This window comes from Staurois parvus, unplaced genomic scaffold (assembly GCF_062004578.1).
Source record: "Staurois parvus isolate SC_StPar_1 unplaced genomic scaffold, SC_StPar_1.0 ptg000022l, whole genome shotgun sequence".
NCBI lineage: Eukaryota > Metazoa > Chordata > Amphibia > Anura > Ranidae > Staurois > Staurois parvus.
This window is the reverse complement of record NW_028317818.1, coordinates 9,478,372-9,492,273: the sequence shown is the minus strand read 5'-3', so window position 1 is coordinate 9,492,273 and position 13,902 is coordinate 9,478,372. Positions and strand designations below refer to the sequence as shown.

The 13,902-nt window shown below is 39.7% G+C and overlaps 1 protein-coding gene across 4 annotated transcripts in view; it reads left to right on the top strand.

Moving 5' to 3' along the window:
- The window catches only part of USP7 (ubiquitin specific peptidase 7), a 264,238-nt gene that overhangs the window by 219,428 nt on the left and 30,908 nt on the right, over positions 1-13,902 (top strand). For all 4 annotated transcript variants that reach the window (XM_089692216.1, XM_089692212.1, XM_089692209.1 and 1 more), the window contains 2 exons: positions 11,637-11,736; positions 11,888-12,007. In XM_089692216.1, the coding sequence (XP_089548342.1) occupies positions 11,637-11,736; positions 11,888-12,007 (220 nt within the window). The remainder of the gene's footprint in view (positions 1-11,636; positions 11,737-11,887; positions 12,008-13,902) is intronic.

Genomic DNA, 13,902 nt, shown 5'->3' with positions numbered 1-13,902 from the left:
CGATCGGTGTTCTGTTGTTTCTCCTCCCCCCATCCATAGTTTGTCTATCGTTTCTATTTTAAACCGAATGGGTGAGGGTTTACAATCACTTTTATGTGATACCTTATATTCACTATCTTATTAAAGATGCAAGCTTTTAAAACAAGTTTTTTTTTTTTCTTTTTTTTAATAAAAAGGTCCTGAAAACATGTAATTTAGCAACGAATAGAAAAGTAAAATACAACAATTTTACCCATGAACAGAAATTGCTAATGAAATTTATAATAAAATACAAACTGTTTTTCTGTCTTTGGAATGCCTGTATAGCTTTGATTAGAGATGTGAAGCAAAATGGGCTGTCTTGTCAGATGTTATAACTTACATTATAATTGTAGTGGCATATAAATTGTCTCTGCTATTGCCACAGTCCGGAGTTTTAAATTTTGCAAGTTTACGTTTCCATTCCAACTTTTTCATTCACTTTTTGTGATCTTGTCTCTTTGGACTTGTCTCATAAACATTGAGAACTGTAGACCATTTAGGCAAACATCTGTTAAGGGAATCTGCAGCAAAACTACCCCTTAATTCTGTACCTCTGCTGTGATTCTTGGTATCCTGTTGGTGGTGTGTATATGTGTGAAGGTTTGCATCATTTCTGCAAGCATAGAGATGTTTAATTTAGTGCTAGCTATTCAGGGAAGCTTCTTAAAATCAGTAGTTTGATAGGTGATTGTGGATATGACAAATTAGGCAGGGGATAGGTTCTGGGAATATTTCTTGGAAGTATTTTATACTTTGGCAGGAGAGACTAGAAGAGTTTTGTGATTTTTCGTAGAACATCTAGGCACAAGATTTTAGGAGGTGACTATTTGATCCATGATAAGGTTACTGTTGTACAACAAACTTTGTTACACTGTTAAATTGTTATTACTAGCCGTGAATATGCTTCATTCTGCATGAACAGCTTGGTGTGTAAGTTTTCTGCATTCTTAGGTGCTAGGATTATTTAACACCCATGCTTATAAAGGGGAGTTGGGTAACCCGTGGCCAGCCAATTGAGGTGGCTGAAGAGAAGGTTGTGGTGACAGTGATGAGGGAGTTTGCAGCCATGTTATCATTGGAGGGTGGGATTTCAGGCAGGTTAGTCGGCTGTAGTGTACAAATATATTGTACATAATTGCACATTATGACAAAAGACCTGGGGACCCACAACAGACTTTAGTTCCGCTTTAGTAGAGTTTAGCAGCATTTTTTGGGTGTGTTGTTTATGATATTTGTATGGGGAAAGTCTGAATTTGCTCATTACTAATTAAAGTGTCAGGGCAAACGTCTCGGCAGTACGTGCACATTTCCCCATGGTTCATAGGTTACCTGGAATATCTCTTGTTAAATCACTCTTTGAACACTGGGAGGGTTGGCTGGCTGCTGAATGTGCACAAGAAAGTACTGACTCCTATAATATCTGGGTCTTTGCTCATTACATAATAAAGTGTATGTCAAGGTAAAATAGGAAAAACATGGGCAGCATGTGCATATTTCCTTTTTTGGTTACCTGGAGAGTCTCTCTTGTTAAGGCAGAAAAAAAAATTTCAGCCAGCAGCTGCCAATACTGAAGCCGCTGACTTTTCATATTAAGGCACTTACTTGTCCAGGGATCCAGCGGTGTCCTCACCCCAAGCCGATTTTTCAGCCAGCTGTCAGGAGCTGGCGCCGCCATCTTGACTAAGAGAATCCAGCAGTGAAGCTGGTTCCCTACTGCGCATGGGCTGCAGTACTCTGGGGCCTGTTGAGTTTCCCAGAGGGCTGTTGTTCCTCACAACAAACTGAGCCGGAAGTTGGAGCGGGTACCTGTCAAAACCAGGTACCCACATAAGCTTCCACCTTTGGATTTGGCTGGCTGCTTAATGTATAAAAGTCAGAACTGACACAACATCTGGGTGTTGCATGAAACACTGCATTGGCCTGAATTTTTCTGCTGCAGGACCCACTCCAGGTTAATCAACTCTGCCTTGAGGCTAATGTTTCCTTTCAGCTGATACAGTTTTCACATGACATCCCTGAAGAGAACGCTCCTATCTGTTTGGTACAAGTGGTTCCTGTTCTTAAGACAGAACTTTGCTGAGTCCTCATGTTCAGACTTACCTGTTATGGTGGCTGCAGTCTCTGCCCCTGACAATAGGCAGGTATTTTCACCCCCTCCTGTGGAAAATGGTCAAAGTGGACACCAACCTTATGAGCTGCGGAGGAATCGCAAGAATCCTGACATTGTAGAACAGTTGGTTGCTGGAGGATGTAAAGCTTCTAGTCAGTACAATATCGTGGAACTTGAAGCAATTCAACATTCTCTTTTTTTACTAGGCTGTACAACTGTCTGGTCATCCAGGTCAAATTTAATCTGAAAGCTGTGGCATACATCAACCGTTTAAAGAGAGACAGTGAGCTTAGAAGCATCCACATGGGAATGTGCTGATCTGGGCAGCATAACATGTTTCAGCTTTGTTTTGTGGTCCACATTCCTGTGTGTTTCCGTTTCTAGCTCCATTATTTTTAAATGTAATAGCCCCATTGTTCAGGCATATAAATCAAAAGGGATGGATTTCCTGTCTAAGCCTGCTTCATGAGTGAGTTCTTGTGATTTTTACCATTGGTCTTCTCTGTCTCAAGTTTGTTGAAGTGTCATTAAACCCATTTAAGCAAGTTTAACATTATCAGCAAATCTAACAATGAAAGTGGGAGCATTTAGCTCATATAAAAATAAATATAATTACCTTTATTGCTGTTTCAAACAGCTGTAAGGTGACCTAGTGTGCAGTGCTTGAGCTGCATTGTGAGATAGAGGGGGCTGAGCAAGAAAAAAGGATAAAAAACCAAACTTCAGCAAGGGTATTGAGCTGGGGAAAGGGAGCAGATTTCGCTGTAATTAATCTGACACAGGAGTCCTTCCTCAGCCCCCTACTTAGTCTATTTCCCTATCTTTCTCTCATCTCTCTTTTATCACAGCTGCTGTACATATGGTGCTTGTTCTCTCCTTATCCTTTACTCAGCCAATATTAGTGGAGGCAAAGCAGTCCTGTGAGAGCTGGGCTTGTGGCCAGCAACTGACAGGCAGACAGGAGAAGGAAGGGCACCTGTAGCTGGAAGAAGACTTTTATAATATGAGCTGCTGGAAGAGGAAGAGAGGCTGGGGTGAAAGTGGCTGTGGGTGGACTGAAAAGGGACAAAGTCAGGCAGCATTGGAGCAGGCATCTGCCAATCAGCCTGCTGGAGCCACCCTTCAGAGTCACATGGGTTGGATTCCAGAGGAGAGAAGAAAGTGAATGAGGAACCAGGGTAGCTGGCAGAGCATGTGTAGTGAGTGTTGCCAGAGGATCGGCTGTTGTATTGCCACTAACAGAAGGGTGGTCCATTGGAAAGGCAGGATCAACCAGGTATTTATTTATACATTTTGGTAAGCTTCTGTACACAGGCGTAGTATATTGTTTGGGGTAAATTACACTTTAACCACTTGCCCTCTGGAAGATTTCTCCCTTTCACGACCAGGCCTTTTTTTGCTATGTGGTGCTGTGTTACTTTAACTGACAATTGTCATGCAAAACTGTACCCAGATTAAATTTATATAGTTTTTTTTCACGAAAATAGAGCTTTCTTTTGGTGGTTTTTGATCACCACTGAGTTTTTATTTTTTGCCCTTTTAAACGGAAAAAAGATCAAAAATCTTAAGAAAAAGAAATGTACTTTTTCCTATTAAACATATCCAATAAAAAGATTAAAAAAATAACATTTCTTAATAAATTTAGGCCAAAATGTATTCTGCTTCTTCTGGTAAAAAAAAAAATCCCAATAAGTGTATATTGGTTTTTATGAAAGTTATAGCATCTACAAATGACAGTGTATACACTGGTTTTTTTAATATTTTTTTTATATACTAGTAGTGGCAGCAATCAGTGACTTAGAGTGGGACTGTGATAGTATGGTGGGCATTCTGGCTAACTGACATCACCAGTGACACTAATACAGTGATCAATGCTAGTAAAATGCACTGGCACTGTATTAATGATACTGGGCAGGAAGGGGCGAACATCTGGAGAAATGAAATAGTTACCTGTGTGCCTATGTGTAATGTGTGCAATATGTGCTGTTTATACTATGGGATGGGACCAGTTTTGACTCCCTGCTTTGCAGAAAGACAAAAAAGGTACATCCCCACTGTCAGCAGAGAGATCTGTGATTACCAGATCTCTCTCCTGTCACTTGCTCCGATGATTAGTCGGTCCCGACCACGAACCATTGGCCAGGACCTGCTGATCGGCATGTAAAGGAGCCATTGACATCGCGAGTAGGCGGGTGCGCACGTTCCCTACTCCGAATAGAATTTATATATACTGCTCAAAAAAATAAAAGGAACTCTTTGAAAACACATCAGATCTCAATGGGGAAAAATATCATGCTGGATATCTATATTGATATGGACTGGGTAATGTGTTAGGAACATAAGGATGCCCCATCGTTTGATGGAAATGAACATTATCATCCTACAGAGGACTAAAATCAAAGACACCCCGAAAATCAAAGTGAAAAAATGATGCAGCAGGCTAGTCCATTTTCCTGAAATTTCATTGCTGCAACTCAAAATGGTACTCAGGGAAGAATGGAAGAAATTAATTTTGTGACTTATAATGTTAATGGTATGAACAGCCCTGAGAAGAGATTTAGGATATTTAAAGAGATTCAGCATAGATTGTCCTCAGTGGTTTTTTTTACAGGAGACACATTTGGGGCCAGAAACAAATGTGAAATTGAATTCCAGATATTATTCAATGTGGTTCTATGTAGATTGCCCAATTAGAGCTATAGGGGTGGCAATAGGTTTTGCAAAAAATATAAGGTTTAAATTGGAAGATAATTTGGTAGACCCTGAAGGCAGATTTTTGTTTCTGAAGGGAAAACTACAAGAAAGTGCACACTAGCAAATATTTATTGCCCGAATAAAAAAAAACAGAGATATTCCTAAAAGATACTCTTAAAAAATTATTGGATTTTAAAAAAGGTAGTTTAATTGTGGCAGGAGATTTCATTCTTTGTATGGATCCTCAGATAGACATGACGTCTCCTGTGCAGAAAGAGGAAAGTAGATCTCTGAAATCCTTGAAAAAAATTATATATCAATGTCAATTTGTAGATATATGGAGAATTAAGCATATGAAGGACAGAGATTATACATTTTACTCACATGCACATGAGAAGTATTCAAGATTGAATTATATATTGCTGGAACATCGACTCCTTGAGTCTTTGGTCAAAGTAAAAATAGAAGTGATGTTAATATCGGACCACTCTCCTGTCACGATGCAACTAATATGGGGGAAGGAGCAGAAGGGGGGATATGGTTGGAGATTAAATGAGACACTTCTTCAGGATCAGGAGACTGATGAGAAAATTAAAAAAGAGAGCAATTCTTTGAAGAGAATGATTTGGAGGAAGTGTCTGTGGTATCGGTCTGGGAGGCTCATAAGGCGTATATTAGAGGATTTCTGATCGCGATAGGAGCAAAGAAGAAGAGGGAAAAAAGAGAAAGAATGATTAGGCTTCTTTGGGAACTCTGTGAGCTAGAACAGAGACACAAACATAGAGTAACAAAAGAGACTATGCAGAGGGTAACAAATAAGAGAAGAATTAAATAATTTTCCTGGAAGAAGAGAAGAGTAATCAATAAAATGATAAGTGAGAGATATAGTTGGGGAGACAGGCCAGGAAAGTATTTAATGAGAGCTCAGAGGAAAAAGAAAACTAGGAACTATATAGAGAAGATAAGGGATCCCAAAAGAGAATTGGTGTATTCAACTAAAGATATGGCTAAAGTATTTAAAGAATATTATAATGTATATAATATTATTCCCCACAGATCTAGAAATAGAGAAGAGGTAGGAAAAATAGAAAAAAGACGGACATACCTAAAAAAGGCGGGACTACTGAAATTAAGCGAGGAACAGTTAAAATCTCTCGAATTAGTAATAACGCAGGAAGAAATACAAACAGCATTAAAAAGTACAATAGCGGGGAAAAGCCCAGGACCAGATGGATATACTGTGAGGTATTATAAAAAATATAAAGAACTATTGGTGCCTAAATTGAGGATATATATGAATGCATTGGGAGGAGAGATTGAAATGAGGCAGGAATCCTTACAGGCACATGTAGTTCTCATACATAAAGAAGGAAAGAATGATACACACTGTTCAAGTTATAGACCGATTTCCTTATTAAACCCAGACATTAAATTATATGCAAAAGTCCTGGCAAACAGGTTAAAAGATCATATGCCAGAATGTATACACATAGATCAAGTAGGATTTGTCCCAGGGAGAGAGGGTAGAGACAACAGACTGAGATCATTGTTTCTCATACAAAAAAGTAGCTAAGAAAAAACCCCTGTGGTGGTTCTCTCGATAGATGCTGAAAAGGCTTTTGATAGAGTGGACTGGGGATATATGTTGGATACACTGGAAGTATTGGGGATGGGTCCAAGAATGAGAGAATGGATAAGGAAATTATATAGTCAACCCTCTGCAGCAATCATGGTCAACAGGGAGTTATCAGAGTATTTTGGGATGCAAAACGGAACAAGACAGGGGTGTCCCCTGTCTCCACTTCTGTATGTTTTGTCAATAGAATCTCTATTAGCTACAATAAGGAATAATATAGATATAAAAGGAATATGGATAGGAGACACAGCATGGGATGGCAGCTTATGCAGATGATATGCTGTTCTATGTGGGAAACCCAAGGATAACATTGCCAAATTTAATGAGAGCATTGAAGAGTACAGGGAGATAACAAATGTAAAAATTAATCCAACAAAAACAGACTACAGGAAGAATTCCCCTTTCGTTTGGCGAGGAAAAGAATTAAAATATTTAGGAATAAAACTATCTCCCAAGAACTTGTATAAAATGAATTACATTTGTTAAATGAGATTAATGTTGAACTAAGGAAGGTAGGAGGGGGTACCCCGTCATGGATAGGACGTATAAATTTGATAAAAATGGTGATTGTTCCAAAAATTCTATATAAATTTTAATTTTGACAAGATTTATTTGGAGGAATAAAAAACCTAGGATAAGCTATGATATTTTAAGTAGAAATAAAGAGAGAGGCTTACTGGGAGTACCAGACTTGAAAAGATACTATAGCTCGGTAATAATCTTGGTACTTTCTGACTGTTTTTCACTAGTTTTGCATTTGGCTAGGGTCAGTATCATTACTGGTAGCATGAGGCGATACCTGGACCTTATTGAGGTTGCACAGGCAGTCCAACTTCTCCAGAATGGCACATCAATACGTGCCATTGCCAGCAGGTTTGCTGTGTCTTCCAACACAGTCTCACGAGCATGAAGGAGATTCCAGGAGACAGGCAGTTACTCTAGGAGAGCTGGACAGGGCCGTAGAAGGTCCTTAACCCATCAGCATGACCAATATCTGCTCCTTTTTGCAAGGAGAAACAGGAATAGCACTGCCAGAGCCCTACAAAATGACCTCCAGCAGGCCACTGGTGTGAATGTCTCTGACTAAACAATCAGGAACAGACTTCATGAGGGTGGCCTGAGGGCTCGACATCCTTTAGTGGGTCCTGTGCTGATTGCCCAGCACCATAGAGCTTGATTGGCATTTGCCATTGAACACCAGAAGTGGCAGGTCTGCTACTGGCACCCTGTGCTTTTCACAGATGAGAACAGGTTCACCCTGAGCACATGTGACAGACGTGAAAGGGTCTGGAGAAGCCACAGAGAACATTATGCTGCCTGTAACATTGTTCAGCATGACCGTTTTGATGGGGAGTCAGTGATAGTCTGGGGAGGCATATCCATGGAGGGATGCACAGACCTCTACAGGCTAGACAATGGCACCCTGACTGCCATTCGTTATCAGGATGAAATCCTTAGACCCATTGTCAGACCCTACAATGGTGCAGTGGGTCTTGAATTCCTCCTGGTGTAGGACAATGCCCAGCCTCATGTGGCGAGAATATGCAGGCATTTCCTGGAGGATGAAGGAATTGATACCGTTGAAAGGTCCCCACGCTCACCTAACCTAAATCCAATAGAACACCTCTGGGATATCATGTTTCAGTTCATCCGATGCCACCAGGTTGCACCTCCAACTGTCCAAGAGCTCAGTGATGCCCTGGTCCAGACCTGGGAGGAAATACCCCAGGGCACCATCTGTCGTCTCATTAGGAGCATGCCATACAAACTACTGAGTACCATTCTGAGTTGCTGCAATAAAATTTCAGCAAAATGGACTAGCCTGCTGCATCATTTTTTCACTTTGATTTTTGACATCCTTGAATTCAGTCCTCTGATGAAAATGATCAACCTGCAAACAAAGGGACATCCTTACGTTCCTAACACATTACCCAGTCCATAAGATGGATGTGCTCTCATGCCTAGTGTGGTTAGTTTTGAAATAGGAAAGCAGGAGGCCTAGCAGGAACACTGGTATTTCACACAAAGGAAACAATACAAAGAGAGCAGGATACTTTTTTAACACAAGTACATGATACAAAAACTGGCACATACCCAGAATATGAAATGCTGAGGTAACACATTCTTTAAAAGTAACAAAAATAGTCCCACACCACTGCTAAGAGGTCCAGATACAGCTTTATTCCAATAAGTCAGGGGGATAATCCAAAAAAGACTCAGACTCAGAAACTGGGTGCTCAGATAGGTCTCCATGGAATACTGATGAAAACAACATCAGGGTGGCTGCTCTCAAATTCCATATTAACTAAATTAAATTGTACTGTAAAGTCAACAAGCGATCCGATCTGACTCCATCAAAACTTAAAACTATAAGTGCTTTAGTTGAAAATTTGAATATTGTTAACCGGGCAGACAAAGGGGAGCAGCATAGTTATTCAGAATCGGACAAATTGCTTGGAAGAATCATATAGGTTCTTATCGGACAACAGTACATACACTATTTTACAGGAAGACCCTCTCCCTGGTTTTCAGTCAGCTTACAAACTGCTGATTGATGAAGCAGTTAAAGATGGAGTTTTAAACAGAGATCTTTTCTGTTGCCCCCTTCATGATGTACATCCTATTTCTACCATCTGTCCAAGGTACACAAGACACTTACTAATCCTCCTGGCAGGCCCGTTGTGGCAGGTATTAATGGTTTTTTAAGTGGGTTGATCCAGTACATAGACTAATTTTTGCAGCCAATTGTTCATTTGCCCTCCATTCAGGACTCGGGTCACATCATTTAAGTTCTTTGCAATTATAAATGGGACAGTCAATATATGTGGGCATCACTTGATGTTTGTTCACTATACCACAGTCCCACACAAAGTAGGTCTAGAAGCTTTTGTAAAGCATGTACCATAGTCAGGCCCAGTTTTTACTGGAAGGAACAAAGTTTTGCTTAGAGCAAAACTATTTTTCCTTCCTAGACAAATTTTATCTACAAAAACTGGGTGCCAGTTTTGCTCCCAGCTGTGTGAACTTCACTGAGGGTTATTGGGAGGAGCTCTCCATATGGAACAATAACTCTTACGGAAGACATATATTCTATTATGGCAGGTACATAGACCATGAACTAGTGATTTGGGAATGTATCAGGGAGGTATTTCTAGCCTTTGTCACACATTGCAATGATAACAATCTGGGTTTTTCCCCGTGTTATTGATCCTACAAATTTGGTTTTTCTGGACTTGGAACTAGACAGTTTATCACATTCTACCGAATATGTGATATATATCTTGAGGTGTCTTCTTTATGTGGGACCTACCAAGCGCACTTTGCGCAAAAGGGTGGGGGAGCACCGAAGACTCTTAATAGAGGGCAAAGACTAGCATAGCATCCCACAAAGTTTTGCTTCCCGCTGTGAGTGGAACGGCGGTTACACCATGCATGCGAGGTATCTCCGCAAACGTCACATCGAGGGCAGTAATTCTAGCACTAGACCTCCTGTGTAAATATAAATTGGTGACCTGTAAAGGCTTTTACCAACACTTATTGATAATAAAAATGTATGTACTTTGTTGCCATTGCACGGGCATTCGCAATTTTAAAGCATGCCACGTTTGGTATCTATTTACTCGGCGTAACATCTTTTTATATTTTATCAAACAATTAGGAAATATATTGTGTTTTTGTGCATTCATATTCTAAAAAGTGTTTTTTTCCCAAAAGATTTGCGTTTGAAAAATTGCTGTGCAAATACAGTGCGACGTAAATAATTTCACCACCCACCGTTTTTATTTTCTAGGGCCTCTGCTTAAAAATAAATATATAATGTTTGGGGGTTCAAAGTAATTTTCTAGCAAAAAAAAAAAAAAAAGGTTCTTTCATGTGAATAAAAAGTGTCAGAAAAGGCTTGGTCTTCAAGAGTGGGTGATGTGTGGCATAAGCTTCTAATGTTGGCCCTGAAATGCCAGGATAGTAGAAGCAACCCCTCCAAATGACCCTTTTTTGGAAAGTAGATACTCCAAGGTATTTGCTAAGAGGCATGGGGAGTGTTTTGCAGATCTCATTTGTTGCCACATGTTTTTGGAAAACGAAGAAAGAAAACAAATTTATTTTTTGCTTTCTTTTTTTTTTTTTCTTCAAAACCCTGTGACAAAAATGATATCTGTAAAATACCATGCCTTTTATCAAATTCCTTGGGGTGTCTGCTATCCAAAAAGGGGTCATTTTAGGGTGGGGGGGGGGGTTGTACTATCCTGGCATTTTAGAGCCTCCGAAACTGTGATAGGTAGTGGGGAAGTGATATGAGGAAATGTACCCTTTTGAAAGTCTGGAGGTGGCCATTGGAATTTGGGGGCTTGTATGTAGCTAGACTGCCAAAAAGTCTCTCACATGTCATATCCCCATACTCAGAAGAAGTAGGAGAATGGCATGCATGAGCAATATATCATTAAATTGACAAATTTGTGTAAAAAAATTGTCATTCAAAAATTTTGTGGCAAAAAATAAAATGTTCCATGGACTCAACATGCCTCTCTGCAACATCCTTGGGGTGTCTACTTTCCAAAAAGGGGGTTTGCACTGCCCTGGCATGTTAGCACCTCAAGAAACGTGATAGGCAGTCTGAAAGTAAAAGCTACGTAAATTCCTATATATATATACCATAGTTTGTAGGCGCTATAACTTTCACACAAACCAATTAATATACATGTATTGAGATTTTTTATTTTACCAAAGACATGTAGCAGAATACATTTTAGCCTAAATTTATGACTGAGTTTATTGTATATTTTTTTATAACCAAAAGTGAAAAATATCGGGGGTTTTTTCAAAATTTTAGGTCTCTTTTTGTTTTATAGCGCAGAAAATTTAAACCGCAGAGGTTATCAAATACCACCAAAAGCAAGCTCTATTTGTTTGAAAAAAGGACATTTTGTCTAGGTACAGCATTGTATGACCGTGCAATTACCAGTTGAAATAGCGCAGTGTCGAACAGCAAAAAAATGGCCTGGTCAGCTATCATACTGTTATTTATATCTATATAGATATACATAATGTGTTTAGGAAAAGGTCATTACCATGTTATTTTTCAGCCATGTGTTATACCTTTATATAATTTTTCTGTGTAATAAATTTTTATGCAGTTCTTGAAACCATGCTTATGGTATGCTCCTTTTTTCTTTCAAGGCTGCTAGAAATTGTAAGCTACAAGATCATTGGTGTGCATCAAGAGGAGGAGCTATTAGAATGTTTATCACCTGCAACAAGTCGAACATTTCGAATAGAGGCAAGTTTATGGTCCCAGCTATTCTGTATAACTGCATTTTGGTAAAGTAAGAAATACAGCCTTTATTTCCGTAGTCTTGTCTTGCGGTTTTATGTTCTAGTAACTTTTTCTTTGCAGGTAAATTTGTCACTTATTTTATACTGTTTTACAGGAAATTCCTCTGGACCAGGTAGATATAGACAAAGAAAATGAAATGCTTATTACGGTGGCTCATTTTCACAAGGAAGTTTTCGGAACATTTGGAATTCCATTTTTGCTAAGAATACAGCAGGTATATTTCAGTATTTATAGTCATTGCATCCTTAAACATTCTTATTTTACATAGCTGTAATGAACTATTTTATGGGAAGAAAATAAAAGCACACTTGTTTACATATGAGCTTGGATCATTTTGATGTGTCTTGCTACTTCCTAGTTTTGCCATCATTTGTCCCTGTTACACATGTGATGTGTGTGCTTCTTTTCTCAGTTATATAAAATTGTCTTAATTGTACAGTAATACATAAGGTAATCATAGACCCTGGGTTATATAGCCCTTACCTTCAGGTGATTGGACATTGGCAAAGTGTTCAAGGATACGCCACCTGGATGCCTTCCCTAAAACCCTACCTGACTTCACGAGTTCTATTTTATCTTCGGATTCCTCAACTCTTCAATCACCTCCTCCACTAATTTTAAAATAGAAGCAGTTGCAGCCGAATCAGCACAACCTCAATAAAACCTTGGGAGCTGTACCCAGACCCCACGCAGTTGGGACAGTCTGTTATGATTTTTCTGGCATTGGATCCTGCATGGGTGCTCACCTTGGGCATTTAGGACTCATTCATACATGCATCAGTACCCTGTGCCCCTCAATGCCTCCCATGAATATTTAAATGGACACCACACTGTGCAGTGTACACAGGTGTGGTAGCAGAATATCACTTTCATGAGACATTGAAGCTTATCAGACACCTCCATTAATTTAAATGGTAACGCACCATATCCACACCTATAGCATTTATGATGTGTTATTTATAACATGTTAGCTGGGTGCTGGGGGAGAGACAGTTGAGTTTCCTGTATCCTACAATGCAAATAGAGAACAAGGTCAGAGCAGCTCCAGCCTGTTTTTTCAGTGAAGGTGTGTGCTAACACCATTTACTTTTGTGTGCAGGCACAATTTTCAAGCAATACTGACAGTACCAGCCAGGAGCAGAGGCATTGAGCATTATTGCCACTGGCAAAGCTTTTTGTGTCAACAAAGTGTCTTTTCTCAAGTCATTGTGACAATCTTTCCATGATTATCATGAGCTAGACCAATCCAAATAGCAAAGATCAAAGTATACAAATCCATCTTGACGAGAATCACACCCCAGCCTTAACATGCCTTAAAGCAGATAATTTCCTCTACATCACTTCCCCTTTAAGCACTTATCCCTAGAGAGAACACTTTCATGGACATTTAACAAGCATTTGTGATGGTTTTGCAACCCTTCAAAAACACATAAAAACATCATAAATGCTATATTTGCATCATTTAGCTTTGCCTTTTTCATGCTTCGTAATCAACACACATGTGAACAAGCCCTCAGTGCAGTGTGTGTTGTCAGCTGTAGGGTGCTATACAGACCCTGGGCAGTGATCTGTAGCTATGGAACCCAGACCCTGAAGACCCCTTCAGTGTTATGCCCACTGTGACGGGCGAAGCCTGGACTGTATAGAAGTCTATCACTGTGGACAGGTAATACAAGGTTACAATATATCTCTGACCATTACTGTAAGGACAGGGTTATGTTTGGAAAGTATTAATTTTACTGTGTAAACTTTTTAAACTTGGCACTAAAGTTCATCCAAGAGCTTTGTCATATGTGGCTTAGCAGGTGTGACATCACACCACAGGTCACAGACTCTTTACTGTCACTTCTGCCTAGAGTCCTTGTAAAGTACTCGGGTGCTTCCTTCCGACCTTTGTCCCTGAGGATTCATTACAGCATGGTCTACAACCAGATTGCTGCTTAATCCTTCTGTACACGCTTACCATATTTTCCACACCCTATTCTGTGAGTACCCCACAGGGGAATACCCTCACTCATAGCTATGGCAGAAACCAGGCAAAAGGTAATGGTTAAATCTCATGTGAACAATCACTCTGCACAACACAATCTCAGTGTAATGATGCTTCCC